The sequence below is a fragment of the Hyaena hyaena genome, unplaced genomic scaffold (assembly GCF_003009895.1).
Source record: "Hyaena hyaena isolate Hyena2069 unplaced genomic scaffold, ASM300989v1 scaffold_391, whole genome shotgun sequence".
In the NCBI taxonomy this organism is placed as follows: domain Eukaryota; kingdom Metazoa; phylum Chordata; class Mammalia; order Carnivora; family Hyaenidae; genus Hyaena; species Hyaena hyaena.
This window is the reverse complement of record NW_024081024.1, coordinates 987197-1009942: the sequence shown is the minus strand read 5'-3', so window position 1 is coordinate 1009942 and position 22746 is coordinate 987197. Positions and strand designations below refer to the sequence as shown.

At 36.3% G+C, this 22746-nt stretch overlaps 1 protein-coding gene across 1 annotated transcript in view; it reads right to left on the bottom strand.

The window, feature by feature from the left end:
• Positions 1-22746, bottom strand: part of LOC120244774 (probable ATP-dependent RNA helicase DDX60) — a 103069-nt gene that overhangs the window by 1571 nt on the left and 78752 nt on the right. The window contains exons 31-37 of the mRNA XM_039251511.1: positions 19676-19780; positions 19245-19386; positions 17505-17626; positions 14085-14232; positions 12649-12791; positions 5227-5378; positions 1900-1962 (exon numbers count right to left, since the gene is read on the bottom strand). Of these exons, the coding sequence (XP_039107442.1) occupies positions 1900-1962; positions 5227-5378; positions 12649-12791; positions 14085-14232; positions 17505-17626; positions 19245-19386; positions 19676-19780 (875 nt within the window). The remainder of the gene's footprint in view (positions 1-1899; positions 1963-5226; positions 5379-12648; positions 12792-14084; positions 14233-17504; positions 17627-19244; positions 19387-19675; positions 19781-22746) is intronic.

Sequence of the window (22746 nt, the reverse complement as noted above, 5' to 3'; positions counted from 1 at the left end):
CTTATGTATCATTAACTAAAATAGAAACCTTGTTATCTTCACCAACTACATGACCTTTATTGACAGTTTCTTTGAATTCTATCTCATAAATATTTCTCTAATCATCATTAGTTCTATTTCCTTAATTCAGACCCACACCCACCTTCACCAGCATGGCTGCTATAGCCTTTGAGTCTCTGTCACATATAAGTCATATACATCTCTATCACACATATAAACCATAGACCCATATCATACTCATGTCTATGAAGTATCTACACAATATTCAAAATATTAAGCCCAAACTCCATAATATGAGAATTAAGACCCTTCTCCAAACTGAAAGCTCTTTTAAAGAACTCCGCATCTTCCCCCATCCCTATCACAACTTCCGTATTCCCCATGCCACTATAGTGAGATCAAAGCCAAACCTGACACATCAGGCCCTTTTCATTTCTGTACTTTCAAAACACTATTTCCTCTGTCCCCGTAATATCCCATAAGAATTGGTAAAAAAAAAAAAAAAATACTTCATTTGAAAATCCTTCTCTGAATCCAAGGTCAAGTTAGTTGTCCCCTTATCTGTCACCGTAGCACTTATTACCTTTTTAATATCTACAAGTTTCCTGACACTACACTGTAAGATTATGTTTATAGAAGGGATAGATTTATAGGTTCTCTATATCTCAAATGCTTAAACATATTACTCAAATCAATAATGTTTCAATAGTTTTTAAAAAAATAAATGATATTTCTAGGATCAGATTTTGAGACTGTTCCAAAATCTGGAGTTTCTTGATATGCTCTTGAATTACTATGAGCCACTCAAGAAATACACCAGCTAGAGATACTCAGAATCTAGAACAGTTCCCTCTGCTCTATCATCCTCATAGTTTCATTCTCTGTATAAAACATCCAAACAGGTCTAACTAATCTCATATCAAACAAAATATAAGACAATGACCTAATTAGCAAGAGCTTCATGAAGATGAAGAAATTCATGGCAAATTACCCGTATTCGTGTATGTGAAGATATACAATTTTTAAAGCAAGTGATAGAAAAGGGGAAACCCATAAAGTATTAAAGTACATGCAGAACGGAGGCTTTAGGAAGATGTATATTTTACCAGGAAACACTGATGGGCCTAAGGATGGACCTTCTAATAGAGCCTTAGGAGGGGGGTATTCATTGGAATTGTTTGGGTTTCCACTGAGCTCTCTTAAAGATGAAAACAGGATACCAATGTGAGAGATTAGTGTCAGATGAAGCCTGCCAAAAACACTGTATAAAGCAAGAGAATCCAGAATATGTAAATTGATATATAACCAGGGATCCAATGGATCCCTAAGAGGCCCTGTGAAATATCATGTATATGACAAACACTGGTTATAAAAACAGAATACTAGCATCTAGGAACTCCTGAGGTTTTTGGAATATTGTCCTGTAGTTAGGCAGTGCCTGAGGCTGAAGTTCTGGTCCGAATTGAACCTTATGTCAAATGGGCTTTGGAATTAATTCTTTTATAGAACCTGTGCAACAGGGTGGTGAAGAGAAGCTCTGCAAATTGTTTGGGGAATTGGAATGTTTGACACCTAAGAAGCTCAATGTCACTTTTAAGTATGAAGTCAGCAGGGGCACCTGTGTGGCTTAGTCAGTTAAGCATCTGACTCTTGATTTTAGCTCAGGTCACTATCTCATGGTTCATGAGTTTGAGCCCTGCCTGGGCTCTGCGCTGACAATGTGAAGTCTGCCTGAGATTCCCTCTCTCCTTCTCTCTCTGCATCTCCCCCACTCATGCTTGAGAACTCTCTCTCTCAAATTAAATAAACTTAAAAAAAAGTATGAGGTCAACAAACTTAATTTAATTACCATCAAATTTCTGGAAAATATGAAATCAATATTTAAAGTATATAACATACCTGATAGACTGAATGGTCAGTGCAAAATCCTTCAACAACTGATAAGCAGCTCCTTCATTCATCCTAAGCAAATATCATTTTGAAAATTAATAATATAAAAACATTAAAGAATTTATTTCATACTGAAATGTTGGATTTGTCAATAAGAGATTACTTTCGCCTGTGAAGACATATTTATTAGAATGTCACAATCCTAGATGATAATTCGATCAACAGGATGGTGATTATGAATTAAAAAATCAAAAGTGTCACAACCACACAAAATTAATTCACATAGGAGACTGACCATTTCGGGAGAAAACCAAAGTAGGAAAGTTAAGCTCAGGAGAGTGAATGGAGGCTAGAGAATCAAATGGACTATTTACTAATGTCACAACTACTTTATTCACAACAGTAAGTCATATTTTAAAAGCTGATCAGAAATACTTCCAAGAGGGAAGATGGCAGCAGAGTAGGAAGACCCTAGGCTTGCTTCATCCCATGAATACAACTAGATAACTACCAAAACATCCTAAATAACCCAGAAATCAACCTGAAGACTCACAAAAAATTCTATAACTAAAGGTAGACAAGAGACCCCATCAAGGAAGGTAAGAAGCAAAGAGACATGGTTTGCTCCAATGGAGAGGGAGTCACAGTCATGGAGAAGGGCAAGAGGCAGACTAGCACACAAGGGACTGTACAGGGAAGATGTTTCACCATACCAACTGGCTTGGAAAATTAGAGGGTCCAAATTTCATGAGTTCTTACAACCAGCAGGGCCTAAAGCTGGCTCAGATAGAGGCCAGAGGCATTTGGGCTTCTCTTGGAGAGAAAGCAGGGCAAACAGCTCACAGATGTAATGCATAGAAAAAGCTATTTGAAGAGTGTCTGTGGCACACAGTGGGGAAGTTACTTGCTCTTCTCAGGGTATGTTGCAGATGGGCAGTGTTCACAAGAGACCCCTATGAGAACAAAGAAACTGGCCAGCATCATTCCCTCCCCCACCCCTCAGCATAAGCACAAGGCCACCTGCAGGAACCAGGACCATGCCAACAGTTGACACTCGCTACCTAACTTGCTTACACCAAGCCCCACCCCCACACACACTCTGGTGGAACCACCATTCCCAGTCATGCTTGCCTCAGTCCCAGTGCTGCAGGTGCCCACCCAAAGAAGACCAGCCCAAACCTATGCCTATACCACATCTCCCAACACAGGAGTTCTTCCACATATGAACATTACCCTTGGAAACAGGGGAAGTAGGTGAGTTTCCTAACAAAGAGAAGCAGACACAGAGACTTAGACAAAATGAGAAGACAGAGGAATATCTCCCAAATGAAAGAACAGGACAAGACCATGGCCAGAGATCTAAGTAAAACAGATATAAAAAACATGCCTGATAAAGAATTTAAAGAACTGATCATAAAGATACTCATTGGACTTAAGAATGGAAGACATGAGTGAGAACATTAACACAGATAAGTAATAATATGTCAGAGATAAAAGGCTCAATAAACAAAAACACAAACATACATGATAGAATGAACAGCAGGGATGGAAGAAACAGGAACAAATTAATGACCTAGAAAACACATTAATAGAAAGTGATCAAGCTGAACAATTGGAAAAAAAGAATTATGCAAAACAAGAACAGACTTGGGGAACTCAGTGTCTCTATCAAACATAAAAACATTCACATTATAAAAGTCCCAGGAGAAAGAAAAGGAGACAAATGATTTATTTAAAGAAATAATAGTTGAAAACCTCCCTAACTGGGGAAAAAAAACAGATATCCAGATCCAGGAGGCACAGAGAATTCCCAACAAAATCAATGAAAGCATATGAACACCAAGACATAAGTAAAAGGGCAAAATACAGTGATAAATAAAACAATTTAAAAGCAGGAAGACAAAATAAGCAAGTTAAATACAAGGGAAATCCCATAAGGTTATCAGGGGCTTTTTCAGCAGAAACTGTCTACACAAGAAGGGAATGGCATGATATATTCAAAGTGATGAATAGGAAAAGTCTGCAGCAAGTCTATCATTCAAAGTAGAAGAAGAGAGAAAGAGTTTCCTGGACAAATAAAAACTAAAGCAGTTCATGACCACTAAACTAGTCCTCCAAAAAATATTAAAAAGGATGCTGAGTAAAAACAAAACACTAAAATCGACAGTATGAAGGTAGGAAACACAAAAGCAGTATAAATGAATCCTTTTATAAAATACCAGCCAAGGGACCCACAAAATAAAATATGTAAAATAAGACATCATGTACCTAAAACATGAGGAAGAGAGAAGTAAAGAATGGGTTCAAATTAACTAACAATCTACTTAAGATAGATTGCTATATGCAGAAGATACAACCTAATGGTAACCCAAAATCAAAAACTACTAATAATTATGCAAAGAATAAAAGGAAAGAAAGAAAGCCAAGTTTCACTAAAAGAAAAACCAACAAATCTGAAAGAGAAAAAAGACAAGAAAGAATCAAAGAAAATCTTCAGAAAGAACCACAAGTAATAAAATGGTAATAAATATATATCAATAATTACATTAAATGTAAATGGACTAAATACTTGAATCAAATGACACAGGGTGACAGAATGGATTTTTTTAAAAAAAGACTCATTTATACACTGATTATAAGAGCATGTTAGTCCTGAAGACACCTGCAGATTGAAAGTGAGAGGATTGAGAAACATTCATCATACAAATGGATATCAAGTAAAACCAGAGTAACAATACTTATAATGGACAAACATAACTTTGTATTCCCTGCTAAAGAGCTAACACAACTGTAATGTGCTCAGTCCTCAGATGTGTGAGTTATATACCTTTTTATATACTTCTCTCAGATAATGGTGAGCATGGCATTGCTTGTTATTGTTTTTCAGTTTTAAAATATCTCATAATGAATACAATAGGATATCAATAAATAACACATCTGTGAGTATGCACAAATATTTGTATCTGTAGTGTACATCTTTAGGTCAAGTGAGTCAGCCTAAGTCCCAAGAGTATATTGGTAAACCACAAATAAAATAACACAAAGTTTGTTACCTTCTCTTGCCATTATTCTACAGGAAAAAGAATTCCAGTATATTTAGAATGATTAACCTATACTTAAAACTGTAAAAGACTTTGCCTAAAATTCATTAGGTTCATCCATTAGATAGCAACATAAAGATGGATACAGAAATAGAACCAGAGGTAAAGGTACAAATGAAAGAGAAAGATGTAGATACAGACATGAATGCAGACATGGAGACAGAAAAAAGGTAGAAGTAGAAATGATTAAAGGGCAAAACAGAGTGGGGGATAGGTGAGGATAGATAAAACATACCTGTTGTCCTGGACTAGTCCTGTCAAGGAACCATGTTTATAGAAATCAAGTGCATAAGCATTAAGTGGCATTCTTCTTCCTTGGTTATCAAACACCTGTGACCACAGCACAGGAGCCTGAGTGTGATGAATACCAATTGTACGCAGAACGACCTAAAGAAATACAACTTTTATTGTCATTTATGTATAAAGAAAGTTAATGATTTCTTCTATTGTGCTTTGTAGTGCCTTTGTTTAATCAACCTTTTTGAAGCATACTCTTCATGGTGAAGGAAGAGGGTGTCTTTCATACACACTGGAATGTTGCTGTCCTAAGTAAGCCTAGATAGTGGCTTAGCACCACCTATGAACATTGTTGCCTCACAGCATACTCTTGGCAATTTTAATCTTCCAGCCAGTTGAATAATAACAAGACCCACTAGGAAATAAAAGCTAATGTAAATTGTTTTCAGTATCCTAATTTGTACAGGAGATACCTTGTAAACAGAGTATCAGACAACTGGTGCCTTCTTTGGTTCAAGAGAAGAGTTCAACTGAACAACTCTAACAACTGTTAGAACCCAATTACCAGAATAAACAGGAAAGGGAGAAAGATGTAGGGGGATTAGAGAAGAAGGGGAAGAAGGAGAAGAAGAAAGAGAAGAAGGAGAAGGAGGAGGAGGAGAGGAAGAAGACGAAGACGAAAACAAAGACGAAGATGAAGGGGAGGGGGAAGGGGAAGAGGAAGGGAAGGAAGGAAGGGGAGAAGAAGTAGGAGAAGAAGGAGACAAAGAAGGAAAAAAGAAGAAGGAGGAGGAGAAGGAAGAAAAAGAAGGAGGAGGGTGAGAAGGAGGAAGACGAAAGGAGAGAAGGAGAAGAAAGAGAAGGAAGAGAAGGAAGAGGAAGAGGAGGAAGAGAAGGAAGTAGAGGAGGTGGAGGAGGAGAAGGAGAGGGAGGAGGAAAGGGAAGAAAGGTGGAGGAAGAAGAAAGGAGAAGAAGGAAGAAGAAAGGAGACCCAGGAGGAAGAGTAAACAAGCCAATAGCTTTTGATGTTTGCTCAACTTTTGAAAACTATATGGGTTCATAGGAAGTCTAATATACTAATCAGTAAAGTAGAAAGTAAAACTACTTCTTCAGGAAAGTAAGGTAGAAAGTAAAACTTTCCTAAAATAATTTGGTAGTCACTTAGAAAGCTCTTTTACTAAGAGTTTTGGAAAATTCTTGGGGCACCTGGGTGGCTCAGTTGGTTAAGCATCTGATTCTTGATTTTAGCTCAGGTCATGATCTCATGTTTCATGAGTTAGGGTTCTGTGCTGATGGTTCAGAGCCTGCTTGAGATTCTCTCTTACCTTCTCTCTCTACCCTTCCCCCATTTGCACTTTATCTCTAACCCAAAATAAATAAATAAACTTTAAAAAAAGAGTTCTTGGATATTCTTATTCCATTATGATCCAGAAAACAGTTTTGACTGGAAAAATCCTGAAGATCTACATTCAAGGGAAAATGTTGCATATGTGTACCAGAAATTTGCAGCAGCCCTGTTTGTAACAGTAAACAGTGGAAAAAAAGACAGAGCCTTAGCGCGCCTGGGTGGCTTAGTCGGTTAAGCGTCCGACATTCGCTTAGGTCATGATCTCACAGTTCGTGGGTTCGAGCCCCGCGTCGGGCTCTGTGCTGACTGCCAGCTCAGAGCCTGGAGCCTGCTTCAGATTCTGTGACTCCCTCTCTCTCTGACCCTCCCCTGCTCACGCTGTCTCTCTCTCTCTCCTAGAAATAAATAAAACATTAAAAAAAAAAAAAGACAGAGCCAGTTTTTAATACGAAAATAGATCAGTGGATTTTTTATATTCACACTCTGAAATATTATGAAGTAGTAAAAATAAAATTGAGTTTCATGTGACAATATGAATGATACTTAGGTGCATCTTGTAGAGTGCAAAACAAAACAAAACAAAACAAAAACAAAAAACAGTATCCTGGAAACTCTGGAAATTTTTTACAAAATCAAAAGCGACAAATATAAAGAGTGACTTTAGAATATCATGTTTTTTTAAAGAAGCATTAAAAATACAAAATTTAGGATAATTGATACCCTGGGGTGTCGAAGATTCTAAGCCTAAAGTTCTTTCTTGTCTTGGCAAGAAAGCAGGAGGTAGGATTAAAATGAGAGATGGCTAATGTCCGGGAAAGACAAGAGCCCGGAATAAGGCTTCTTGCCCCGTTTTTATTAGGATAAGAAGGCTTACAAACATGATGGCTATGCACAAAGAGACAATGAATCATAGGCATGAGGTAAAGGGGGTTTTGAAGACGTGGGGCTTGAGTTAATATAAAACAAAATCCTAGCGCCGGGCAGATGGTCAGATGGTTGTTAACGGCTGACAAGACATGCTGTGTCTGTTTATTTTAGCTAGCCTAGGGGATAAGACAGATTCGGCAAAACACTTCAAGACTAACAAGGCACCTTTTCTTTGTAAATCAGCTCTGCTCTAAGCAGCATCACCCAGCAGCAGTGCAGTGCAGTGATCTATAGCCCTATTTACCTGCTTACCAAATTTGGTCTTTCCTTCCTGTGAAAGCAGCTTTCTGCTATAGTACTAAATTAGGGGGTGCTTTGCCCTGAATGCCTAACCCTGCTTATCTCATACCTTTGTATTGGGTGTCTTAGCATCCCTCTCTATTCTGGGGCCTTTGCTCCTCCCTATTCTTGGTGCCTTTCCACCTCCATATCCTGGAGGGCTAATCTTATTTACCCAAACTTGGGTGAGAGCAGCCTATGGCTTTGTACTTCTTTATGCCTTGTCAACTCATTGGTGTAAGCTCAGGGGATTCCTAAGCTTATTCCCCACCCTGGGGAAAGGGGAGAGACAAGTGAATAAAATAAAGGAGGAGTACATGGATCTTGAGTCCATGGGTGTTCATTTTAGGTTTTACGCTTTATAGTTTATCTGCTATATAAAGATATTGTGCAGGCATATGTAGTATTAAACTAAAATGTAACATACAATAAAAGCTAAATATGTTTTGAGAGGTTATAACTTACACTAGGAAAGTAACTTTGCATAAAGTAAGTTGGGTAAGGCAAAGGGCATATTGCCATCATGGAATACTCTGAAAATATTCATCAATTCAAGATGCTTCAAAATAGATAAAATAGATATTCTGGTTTCTCTTCAGATCTAATAAATCTTTCGCCTTTTACAAAATAGATGAAATAGAACTGGCCTCTTCTCTCTAGCACACCATCAGGAACAACGAGGAGTCTGAATTAGTTCATGCCTTGTACCTTAAAGATCTCTTTAAGATCTTTGGCAACAAGACACAGACATTATACCCTATTATAACTGAATCCATGCCCTCCAAAACCCCATGTAAAATTTTGTATATGATGAGGAAACAAAAGTTAATGGTACGTACTGAGCGTAAGTTAAATCAATTATAAAATAGACAAAAGGGGAAATTATGTCTTGTTAAAATGTCTTGTTTTCAATGTGATTAGCTATAAACTTCTTACAGAAGTAATTAATTGTTTATAATTACAGAAATAAAATCAGGGGGAGAAAGCTGCTTAAAATTACCGATCTTACCAAGAATTCAGCCAAGTTGCAGGGTACAAAATCAACGTACAGAAATCGGTTGCATTTTTATACACCAACAATGAAGCAACAGAAAGAGAAATCAAGAAACGGATCCCCTTCACAATTGCACAAAAAACCATAAAATACCTCGGAATAAACCTAACCAAGGATACAAGAGATCTGTATGATGAAAACTATAGAAAACTTATGAAGGAAATTGAAGAAGACACAAAGAAATGGAAAAACATTCCATGCTCATGGATAGGAAGAATAAATATAGTTAAGATGTCATTACTACCTAAAGCACTCTACACATTCAATGCAATTCCAATCAAAATTGCACCAGCATACTTCTCAAAACTAGAACAAACTATCCAAAAATTTGTATGGAACCACAAAAGACCCCGAATAGCCAAAGTAATACTGAAAAATAAAACCAAAACGGGAGGTATCACCATCCCAGACTTCAGCCTCTACTACAAAGCTGTCATCCTCAAGACAGTATGGTATTGGCACAAAAACAGACACATAGACCAATGGAACAGAATTGAGAACTCAGAAGTGGACCCAAAAGTATACAGCCAACTGATCTTTGACAAAGCAGGAAAGAATATCCAATGGAAAAAAGACAGCCTTTTTAACAGATGGTGTTGGGAGAACTGGACAGCAACATGCAGAAGAATGAAACTAGATCATTTTCTCACACCATGCACAAAAATCAACTCAAAATGGATAAAGGACCTGAACGTGAGACAGGAAACTATCAACACCCTAGAGGAGAAAGCAGGAAACAACCTCCTTGACCTCCACCGCAGCAACTTCTTACTTGACACATCCCCAAAAGCAAGGGAATCAAGAGCAAAAATAAACTGTTGGGACCTCATCAAGATTAAAAGCTTCTGCACAGCCAAGGAAACAACCCAGAAAATTAATAGGCAACCAACGGAATGGGAAAAGATAGTTGCAAATGACATATCAGATAAAGGGTTAATATCCAGAATCTATAAGGAACTCACCAAACTACACGCCCGAAAAACAAACAACCCAGTGAAGAAATGGGCAGAAGACATGAACAGACACTTCTCCAAAGAGGACATCCAGATGGCCAACAGACACATGAAACGATGCTCAGCATCCCTCCTCATCAGGGAAATACAAATCAAAACCACACTGAGATACCACCTCACGCCAGTCAGAGTGGCTAAAATGAGCAAATCAGAGAACTCTAGATGCTGGCGAGGATGTGGAGAAACGGGCACCCTCCTACACTGTTGGTGGGAATGTAAACTGGTACAGCCCCTCTGGAAAACAGTGTGGAGGTTCCTCAGGAAACTAACAATAGAACTCCCCTATGACCCAGCAATAGCACTGCTAGGAATTTACCCAAGGGATACAGAAATGCTGAGGCATAGGAGCACATGTACCCCAATGTTCATAGCAGCACTCTCCACAATAGCTAAAACATGGAAAGAGCCTAAGTGTCCATCAACAGATGAATGGATCAAGAAGATGTGGTTTATCTATACCATGGAATACTACATGGCAATGAGAAACAATGAAATCTGGCCATGTGTAGCAACATGGATGGACCTTGAGGGTGTTATGCTGAGCGAAATAAGTCAGGCAGAGAAGGACAAATACCATATGTTTGCACGTATAGGAGGATTAGGAGGAACTTGACGGAGGAACAAGGGGGAGAAAAGGGCGGAAATGGTGGGGGAAAGGGAGAGAGGCAAACCATGAGAGACTCTTGAATGCTGACAAAAACTGAGGACTGATGGATGTGGGGGGGAGGGGGGATGGGCATGAAGGAGGGCACTTTGGGGATGAGCACTGAGTGTTATGTAGAAACTAATTTGACAATAAACTATTTGTAAAAAAAAAAAAAAAATTACCGATCTTAAAAGCTAAAGTTTAATCCTCTATTATTTCTATGCCAGAATTTCATATTCTTCCACCATCTGTAAGACACCACTCACATGAGGGCAAAGCCCTACAGCACTAGCCTCAAAGAGCTTCACATAAAATCAAGAGCAGTGGTTTCTAATTCATTTTTGAACTATGTACCTTAGCAGTAAAAAAAAATTAAAAAAAAGAAAACCTTGCTCATTTCTTCTTTCATGAATGTTTTTCTCTCATCTTATAAAACAGAAAGTTTCCTCAAACTTACTATGGTACATTTCCTTGGGGTTTGAAAATGTACAGACTACCAACCAAGAGCAATATTGCTTTCTAATTAAGAAAACGGATGACATTAAAGACTAAGTAAGAATTATTTTTCTTTTAAATTAGGTTGTTTCCAATTATTTGAGTTCAACAAGATTAAAATGGGTCTAATTAAGTTGTTAATTAAGAGAACATTAAAAACATACTTATGATAATAGATTGCTAGGTGATTTGGCACAAACAACTCCAAAGGAATTAGAGGAATTGTGTATCACTGGTATAACAAAAGTTGATCCATTCTGAGATACTTATATATTTGAATAAGGTTTCTCAGAATTCAAATTAAGATTTAATTCTGGAGCTCTGTCTCATTCTAAAAATAAGTAAATATTCATCCTTAGTTGTATGGACTAATTTTAAAAGAAATAACTTCATCCATCCCATTCATATTTACATTTCTAATACAATATTAATTCTATTGTTAGTAATTACTTCTCAAAAATTGTATTATATTTGTTTCTATGATTAACAGGAAATAACCATTAAACTGAAATTGCATTCTATTTAACCTAAGAAATGTGACAAGGTAGGGTGATTTCATGTTTAAAAATATATTACATTAAGGTTAAATTATGTAGGTGGATGTACAATCTAAATAGAACTATACCATATTTGAGATCATTAAAAATTTTGTTCTTGACTACTTTTAACTTTATAGTTATGGTTATTCAAATGCTTCAGTATTCATATTCCCTTTTATGCATTAAAATGATATGATGGCTTTATTTTAATATAGCAACATTTACCTAAAGCTAGAAATTATACCATCAGAAATTACTTGAATATATGATTAAAATGTATGTGTCCATTTAAAATGCAATTAGTTTTTCAAAATTCTTTTAAGTGATACTGGACTATTTTACATAATAAAGGGCTATCTGATTTTGAAATAGGATGGAGTTTTGACACTAGTGTCAAACTGTAGTATCAAATATAACAAAAGTTTTTTCCCTCAAACTTTGTGTTAAAATATAAATTAAATCTCTATGAGTTTATTCCAATATTCAATGGATTGTCCAGCATATCGCAATATGTATAGTTCTTTACACTCCATTTTGGGCATTAGTGATCCTGAATATATATGGCATTGACCGCATCTATAACAATACTGGGAAAGCTTGAAGATAGTTTTATATGCTCTTTTCATAGCAAACTTGGATCGATCCAGATAGAAGGAAAGTGATATTACTGGGAATTCTGTATAATGGAGCAGAGTCCCTCAGGCCAACACTGAAAAACTGAAATCATACTGGCCTCAAGAGCACCATTTCCTGGATACTTCTGTTCATACACCTGGAATGTTTTTTTCAATTTGGGAAATTTGAAATCCTTTCTAAACATTTAGCCTAGAAGTATAAGTCTAAGTCTTTCTCCTTTTCGAAAAATATTTTTTATGTTTATTTATTTTTGAGAGAGGTCTAGAGAGAGAGAGCAAGGAGGGGAGGGGTAGAGAGAGAAGGAGACATAGAATCCGAAGCAGACTCCAGGCTCTGAGCTGTCACCACAGAGCCTGATGTGGGCTCGAACTCATGCACTGGAAGATCATGACCTGAGCTGAAAATGGATGTTTAACTGATCGAACCGCTCCAGTCCAATTCTTTCTTAAAGATCTTTTATTTTTAAACCCCTTTTCCACTTACATGGTTTGGAGTATTTGGCTGAAGCAAATCACCATCAGAGTTTCCAGAGAGGTAAACAAAAGGAGAAATAGCTACTCTTCCTTCTTTGCAGTTCATCAGGTGAGACACCAGTTGGGAGTCCTCACATTCTTTTCCTGCGAAATCTGGCCATAACAAGTTGGGATAGATTTAATTTTTACAAAGTTAAGCTTTATATATACTAGAACTAGACCCTGCTACAAATGGAGTCCTTCAATTTACCTGGACCTAAAATCAGACTGAGATATATCACATAAAGTAAATAGTACATCTGACATAAAGTGAACAGCACAGAATTCATTCAATAAATGTTAGCTATCAGTATAATTATCAATATAATAATATGTTACATATTTCAGTTCCTTGATCAGCAGGTAATGAAAGACTACATTTAAATTGCATAATCTTTTAACATAGAATTACTGTAATTGCCATGGTGCTTTTTCCTACTGAATTCAGATCTGGTCTCAGAATCCTTCCAAGACTGGATGTTCCAAAAGGCCATTTTTAGTAGGTTTGGGAATGGCATATGAGAAGAAATATTTTTTCCATTCCTACTCTTAAAAAGCACTAGATTATGCATTCAGTGTTCACTCTAACTTGCAATGAAGGCAGGCTGTTCATGCACTCCTATTGTGTCTCCTCTAGGATGCTCACAATGCTCCAATGTTGTCTGCTTTTGCTCATGCTGCTTCCCACTTTAATAGGACCCAGGAAGCTATGGGCCCTGCTTCCTTAACTTTTTCCAATTGAGGACTTAGGATATATTAAACTAGGAAATTACTACTCTTGGCTCAACCCTTTTCCTTTATCTCAGTCAGCTTTTCCTGTTTACTCTCCCTTAGAAGATTTCTATCCAATAGTTTATGAAAAATAACTGCAAAGATTAATGTGTATACTATGTGCTAGGCACTGTTTTATGATATTCACATATATTAACTTAATATTAGTTGGCAATGTTATTTTCTTTTTTATGTATCTTTCGAGCAAATGGAAGCATGAATATGAACTCACTTGCCCAAGATCTCACTGCTAATAATAGCAGAGCCAGAGTTTGGACCCAAGCAATCTGCCAGGACTCTATGCTCAAGGACGCTACACATATTTCCTCTCAAGAAAACACATGACAGAATAGTCTCTTGTTTCTCTTCATCTCATAGATGTTCTTACTGTATGTGCCAGGCTGGCCCCAAAAGCAACCTTTAATCAAGATGGTTTACGAAGGATGCTATTTAGTTTTATTCTGCATTACCCTCTGACTTCTAATAATCAAAAGCTTCTTTCTTTGGAAAGTAGAAGGAATCCTCTTATTTTAAGGCCGACTGATCTTTCCCGGTATCTACTCTTCCTCTGGGAAAGATGTTCTTAGAAAGATTACTTCTTCTTGTCAATCCACATAGGAGCTAGGATATACTTACTTATTTTTGACAATGGGAGTTGATATTCCTGTTTCATATCAGCCAATTTAGAAACATTTAGTAGGAAGGAGGCAAAGTCCTTTGTCACGTTCATGTTATACTCATGTAAAGCAGCATTAAAATCCTCAGGAAGATCCTCAAGGAACACCTAAATCAGCAAGGAGATCATTAAGAACACCTAAAGGCCAAGTATTTTTCAGAAAGATCTATATATCTTTCTCAAAAGCTGAAACTTTGGAAGAATGGAAAAGAATACTGCAATATAATTCTGTAGTTACCTATTTATTCAACAATGTAACTGCTTCATTCCTTCATCTGTGAAATTGAAGTAAATTCATTTTTGTTTCTATAAACATTTATAAAAACCAATACCTTCACTCTTAAAAATTTGCTTTCACACTATTTAATTGACACCAGCTTTAAAAAAGTTTTTTTAAGTTTTTATTTAAATTCTAGTTAGTTAACATATAGTGTTATATTAGTTTCAGGTGTGCAGTATAGTAATTCAACTCTTTCATACAACACCAGGTGTTCATCACAACAAGTGCACTCCCTAGTCCCCATCATCTATTTCACTCAACCCCCCACACACCTCCCCTGTGGTAGCCATCAGTGTGTTGTGTATAGTTTAGAGCTAGTTTCTTGGTTTGTCTCTCTCTCTCTTCCCACCCCCCTCTGCCGTGGGACCATTTTTTAAATAGAAGCATCTGGTCAAATTACATTAGACTTGAGACTATTTCAAAGAATCTAGTGATTGGAGAACAAACAACAACACAAAGTACATTTGCATGCCTAGAATAACTCTCACTTGGTTGGGATGGTTTTCAAAACCTCACTGGATTCATTTTGCTAATATTTTGTTAATTATTCTTGCATTTATATTCATAAAAAAGAAACACCTCTAATTTTACTTGTTATAATGTCCTTGTAGGGTTTTGGTATAAATTTTGGGTTTTTCTCACAAAGAAATTTTGTATTCTCTAGAAGAATTTGTGAAAGATTGGTGGGATTCATTGTTTGAAAGAATTCACCAATGAAACCATCTCCCTCCTTTTCTTAGGGGACTCCCATTATATAACATTAAACGTTTTGAACATGGTCCATATTTCTCTTATGCTATCTGCTTTTACTTTAATTTTTTCTCTTTGATATCATTGGATACTTTCATTTGAGCTGTCAGCTCATGGACTCTTTCTTCTGATATATATATTCTGATCAGATATATTTTTCAATTCTGAAGTCTCCATTTAATTATCTAATAAGGGTGCCTGGGTGGTTCACTTGGTTAAGCATCCAGCTCTTGATTTCAGCTCAGTTCATGATCTCATAGTCGTGAGGTCAAGTCCCACATCAGACTCGACACAGAGCGCGAAGCCTGCTTGGAATTTTCTCTCTCTCTGCCCTTCCCCAGCTCATGTGCTCTCTAAATAAATAAACAAACAAAGAAACATTAAAAAGTTATCTGATAAAATTCTAATTATCTGGTGAAATTGTCCATTCTTTCATGATTTTGTCTATCACTTTTATTTTCTTTAACATATTAACCATACTTCTAGTCTTTGTCTCTGCACTCCAGTATCTAAATCATCGGTGTCTGTACTACTATTCTTGCTTTTCTTCCTGCCAATTGGTCATATATTTTTGCTTATTCACTTTTTTAGTTTTGTAGCTTTTTTTCACCAGAAATTATTTATAAAAGGACTTGATAGGATGATGTTATCTTCCACTCGAGTGAGTTCTCCCATATTTGTATTTGGTTAAATGAGTGAATATGTGATCACTTCAATCCAAGTAGAGATCAAAGTGGTATTGTTGGTATTGCTAATATTGTTTCCCAGTTTTATTAAATTTCAGTCTATCCAATTTGTCTCTATTCCTGGGTCATGATCCTCTTGGTAGTTTGAGACTGGTGGGTGTAGTTTTCTGAGTCCTAAAATACTGCCAAAGATGTACCTCCTTCCTACAGAGCTTCCTAACCTTTTATATCTTTCAGCTCTCAAAGCCTTCAAAATGTCTGAGGGGGATACAAGCCTAAGAATAAATGCAGAACCTTCCTTCTAGTATTTCTTTTAAAAATACCACAAGACTGCAAAGAATTTGGTGTGGTACCCCAACATTTCTTGCAGATCTGGGACTCAGTAAACCTCCTCAGTAAACTCATGTCTCTCAAGTTTTTGTCACTCTAGCTCCATGTGATCACTGAAAACTTTCATAATTTTTTTTAAATCTCACAGAAGAGGCTCTCTATATGCTAAGTACATTTTTAAACCACGTCCAGAATTAACAAATTCTTTGGGAGAAAAACCATGGTTAAAGATAACTATCGTAGATTGAGTAAGTTCCTGCTGTTGTATAATATTAGCCAATCGAATCCTCATTGTTTCCACAGCTCTCTATTGCAATATGTATGATGACCACTTACTATATCCTACCTGAAAGTGCACAAACTTCCAATAAGATTTAAGAAAACAGAGAGACAAACAGACTGACAGAGAGACAGGAGGTCTTCACACAAAACCTTCTTTAATTGTATATTTTTATGATGTCTTTCTTTGTGAGAACTTAGATATTGACTTTTCCAAGTTTAATATAAATTATTTAAACAAAACAAGCAATACTTCAAGACTATACATGTGTTGAAAAAATGTGAAGATGATGGGTCAATAAATAAAAATGTGTTCACTGGTGAAGACAACATCGTGTGAAGGCTAAGATTTGTAATTGTGAAATTAGACAATATAGATTCACTCATCTCTTTTTGTTTTTTGACACCTTTTACTAAGGTTATGTAGTATAAGTGGCCTATTCCACTTTCTAAGATTCTTGTGGAGTACATTAGTAATAGTATTTGATGTTGATTCAATAGTAGCAAATCATGATCAAAGAATATTTTGCAAATAAAATTGGAAAAGAATTTCTTTCCTTTTATTCCATGTGAGACAAAGAATGATTTCCTCAATGACTATTCAAATATTTTTTTTTCAATGAGGACATTAGAGTTCATAACATATACTTCATACCATAGCCTTACCTCAACATAAAAGGATACTATGGGAACTACAGATTCAATGATAGGGACTTTCCTTTAAATTCATTAAAGTTCCTTCAATGTATAAATCTCTACACGATTTCTTTAGCCACTGAACGATATAATTTGATACAATCATACAATCAAATGGAAAACATGAACAAAATTCTTTATCTTATTTTTCTCAAGGCATTTAATCTTTTGATAGATTTACAAGAAGAAGCTTATGAATTTGAGGTTAAATATAACAATGATTACAAAAACAAAAATTATTATTCCACAAAACATATGAACCCTGTGTTGATAAAAATCCTACTGCTGCTGAATCACTTATGATAGGGTCTATTTAATTATACTAATTATTTTAATGTTATCAGAAGCATAAATTTTACCTTTGATTGATAAAACTTGAGAGTGGTATCTTGGAACTTTGCTGGAAGCAGTCTTCTTCCAAACAGATTTGCCAATACTAACACTAGCTTTTCCATAACATCTTGAGAAAAATGTTTTGAGCCTATATAAAACAAAGAGTCTTGTTAAAAATGTAAAAAACAGATATCAATCCCATTTTAACACTTAAATTGTATGTTATATTGCATTTCATCTCATGAAAACTGAAAATTTGGACAAAAGTAGCAACCAAAGAATGACTCTATCTGCTGACAGTTTAATCTGTGCCTTCTTTTTCATTCTTGCTATTTCCATTCTAATTCATACCCTAGCCATTCCAACCACAAATTGCCTCATCTCCTTACCTGCATTCTACTCCCCAACTTCAGGCTATGATCAGTTTTCCTGAAGCATTTTATGATCAGTTCTCTCACCTATTCAAAAATCTCTGGTTGTATCTAATGCCTCGTAAACAAAATCCAATCTCTTTAGTCTAACATTTAAGGCTTTCCAGAATGCAGCCCACAAATAACCTCCCAGGTTTATCCCCCTCCCTTACCTTCTTGCCATTCATACCATCAACTTGAACTTACTTTCTATTCTTCACAACACATGAGCATTAAACAGTAGTGATTAAAAGGTGCTACATTTAATAACTTGGGCTCTAGAGTCAAACTCCTATTTCAATCTTGGCTCTGACACTTGTTAAATTGTATGACCATGGCAAGTTATTTAACTTCTCTGTGTCTGAGTTTCCTCATTTACAAAACAGTGATAGCCATATTATCTGCCTCATAAAGTTATCAAAATTTCTATCTCCATGTTTATAATAGCATACACCCTCATACCCCATCCCACACACACACACATAGCAATAAGCACAACTGTATTTCCACTTGCAGGAAATTATTTCTCCTGTTACAGAGCTTTTGAGGAGATAGAATTTCTGGAGTATTCTTGTTTCACAGAACAATGCATGGTCAGAGCCTAATGACTAAACCTATTGCACAAAGTAAACTATTGTTGTCAATTCATGATAGAAGATAAAGAAATGCTATGAAAGGCACTGCATTTGCCAGGCATTAGGAACTACAACAAATTTAAGCACAAATAGGAAAACATTTCTTTTAGAAACACTGTTTAAAAGTTCATGATTTAATTATAAAAATCAAAAAGTTTCTAATAAAAAATGTGTTAAATGGAGTATTAGGTGGAAATTAAAACAGAATTCACAAAAAATTTATATGATATTGGCAAAAATATATTTTGGGGAAAGCAAAATTCTAGATTATGCAATTAAAGTAATATCAGTTATTTAAATATACTATATAGTTATAGTCTAAGAAAATATGATTGGAAGAAAATATTCACAAACACTAATGGTGAATATCCTATTTAACATGATACTTTCCTATATCCTTTTTCTATGATGAGCACATATAACACTGAATTAGAAAATATTCATTAAAAAACCATATATTACTTAATACGTTCTGAATCCTGGAGTCCAGAAATGACCAACATTCATAAGAAATTAACATTTTAAAATGAGCATCACAAAATATGGCTGTCTCCCATACAATTAGTAGGTATATACAACTTCATTTTACCTAATTTGGTATGTCTAAATTATCTAAATATTAACTTCTGTTTTTGTTGTAGGAAAAAATATTCCTGAAGTCCTGGCTTCATATAGTCTCTGTTGCTTTTTTCAGATTATATACACAAAATATCAAGCTTACCTTTCATAGTTGGCTGACAGAGATTATGGAAAAGGCCTTTTACAAGAAAACTGACAAACACAAGATTAGAAGGCTCATGATAATGCAAATGTGATACAAGTCCAGCAAACCCCAACGGTTTACCTTCTTGATCTAAATAGCCCTAAAGAAAAAACATAATTTATTAGTTTGAGTCAACTCACTACATACATGCATTGATAACTAACTGATTAAGTACTAGTTTAAAATAGTACTTAATGCCAATATAAGAGAGATTGGTAATCATTACCTGGCCCAGTTTTGATAATTATTATCAAGTATAAGAAATATTAGTCAATGGATATGACCTTCTAAAGACTATAACTAATTCAGCATGATAAAAAATAAAGATAGTACCATTCCTTTGGAAAAAAACAAAGCAAAATAAAAACAAAAACAAAGAACATTCATACCTGTTTCATAAGAAACTGTAAAGAAAACAAGAAGTAAAGTTTTAACATCTCCGTGACTCTGGGTTGTTTGAAGGACAGCAACGAATGCTTTAGCACAGACAGCACCTTGAAAGAAGAATAATTTACACTGTTTTAGATATATGAAATCCATTTGTAGATATTAATATGGGTATATTGTAATTCAATTCTTTTTTTTCTCTATATTATGATGTGTTCACATCTCAAAAAACTTTTTTGTCTGGTGAGAGACTGCTCCTCCCAGTGCTGGCTAATTTCTAAAGATAATAACAATTTGCATAAAAGCATGCCTATCATATGCAAACCAACCAATCTCAAGTTTATGCCCCTGGTTGGGGCGCCTAGGTGGCTTAGTCGGTTAAGCGTCCGACTTTCGCTTAGGTCATGATCTCGCGGTTCGTGGGTTCGAGCCCCACGTCTGGCTCTGTGCTGACTGCCAGCTCAGAGCCTGGTGCCTGTTTCAGAGTCTGTGACTCCCTCTCTCTCTGACCCTCCCCTGCTCACTCTGTCTGTCTCTCTCTCTCTCTCTCTCTCTCCTAGAAATAAATAAAAACATTAAAAAAATTAAAAAAAAAAAAGTTTATCCCCCTGGCTACTTCCTTCACTAACTCGCATCCGCCTAGCCAATATTTCTTGTGTCCTAAATCATGCCAGGGCCGGGTACCAGGCAACAAGAGGCTATCTGTACCGCCCAAAACCCACTGGAATTATTCAAACTAGCCAATGCTAAACTGTTTATCCTGCCCTGTCTTGCTTTTCCTATATAAATAATTTCTAATTATTTTATTATTTATTTTTTTCATCTGTTTTCTCTATATTTCTCACTGAAATGTAACTACCCTATGGCTAAAGATGTTTGTCTTGATTTCTGGTACAGACATTTATTTATTTATTTACTTATTTGGTTTTGATGCTTATTTATTTCTGAGAGGCAGAGAGAAAAAGAGCATGAGCGGGTAAGGCATAGAGAGAGAGGGAGACACAGAATCCGAAGCAGGCTCCAGGCTCTGAACTGTAAGCACAGAGCCTGACACAGGACTTGAACCCACGTCTTTCTAATAAAAACAGTCACCTAAACCTTCCTGCTGCTCCTATCCTCTGCCTCCTGACCAACCTGCTGTCTTTAGTACAGAGTCCTGCAAAGAGTGCTGGGGCTCCTGTTGCTAACACTTATAATACTTTCTTTTCCTGAGCTCCACCTCTGACTCCTCTTATCGCTGCACCTGACTGACCAGCACATAAAAGAATAAAAAACAACAAGATAGATATTACCCATATCTATTATACCATACAGATACCAGCAATATATAAGACTCCGTCACATTCCATATTGTTTGTTTGCCATCTTCTGGCATGGTACATCCTTCCTTTATTTAATAACCAGAACATATCAAACAGAATCATCAGAAATGAAACATATTGCCAAATAATCTGATAATAAATGTGAATCCAGTTTAAGAGCTTATAGCTCTTGGTTTGTTCTGCAAGAAAACAAGATATGCTATGGCACGTCCTGCAGTATTGTTGCAAAAATAATGGAACTATACTGATTAAAACCAGAGTAATAAAATATTGCTTGACTTCCAACATAAAACAGCACTAAGGTAGCAGTGCAGATATCTTTTATCCACCCACTAAAATGCCTATGAGGTTCCAACAAAAGGAAAACTTCCCAACATCACCACAATGTCACCCTGGCTACCATTAGGCCTGAGAGCTTAGAGAACCTAGGAAGAATCAGTACTCATAGTCCACTGTATGGCCAGTGGACTATGTGATAAGAAGGTGGCGGGACATAGAGATGAGAGAAAGAAGGGAGAAAGGAAGGGAGGTATAGTGGACATGATCTTTACTTTAGGGTGATTCTTTCTGAGGATGCCAAAAATGTCCTTTCTGCAACCTCTTCTCTCTGATGCTCTACATTTAGAATGAGATGGCAATAGCAAGAAAACAGCAGAGGAGCAAGAGGGTGAGCAATTCATGATGGTTCACTGTAACCATAGAGATGTAGACACATAACTAAAGTCTGATTCAGATAGTAAGGACTGGTAGCAATGCATAATGTAGCTTGTAGTGGTGAATGACATCCACGTGATCAATGTGGCAGTGAGACTGGCAGAAATAGATCAATAAAATTTCAGTCCAGGAAAGCTATATAAGTTAAAAATCTACTGACACTTGGGCCAAAAACTATTCATCAAGCGTCAGATTTAAAAGGGTATTTGGGGGTGCGTGGGTGGCTGAGTCAGTTAAGCAGCCAATTTTTTATTTCACTTCAGGTCATGATCTCACAGCAGTGAGATCTCACAGTGGTGAGATCAGAGATGTGGGGCTCTACACTGGGCATGGAGCCTACTTAAGATTCTCTTCTCCCTCTTCTTCTGCCCCTACCCTGCTCATGCTCTAAATTAATTAATTAATTAATAGGTATGTGAATAGCATTTGGGTGGCCAGAAAGAAGTCAGAGTAAAATCATACATTGTATTCCTTGGCAATCCAGAAGATTTAAACAAATGCACCTGCATTCAAAAGTGAAAAACTCACAACAGATCAACCCTATAAATAAACTGATCATCTTCCTAAAATTATTCAGTCATGTTCACAATATTTATTAAATGTCTGCACCAGGCAGGGCACCTGGGTGGCTTAGTCAGTTAAGCATCTGACTTTGGCTCAGGTCATGATCTCATGGTTTGTGGGTTCAAGCCCCATGTCAGGCTCTGGCTGACAGCTCAGAGCCTGGAGCCTGCTTCAGATTATGTGTCTCCCTCTCTCTCTGCGTCTCCCCTACACATGCTCTTTCTCTCTCTCTCTCTCAAAAATAAATAAGCATTAAAAATAAATAAATAAATGTCTGCACCAGAAATTAAAACAAACATCTTTAGCCATAGGTGGGTTACATTTCAGTGAGAAATATAGAGGAAACAAATAAAAACATGAGAGAGAGAGAGAGAGAGATTTGATGTTATATAAAGAATGATATATACTATATATAAGTGAATAAGATCACAGTGGAACAGACAGGAGATACATTTACAATTTAGAAGGAGTGG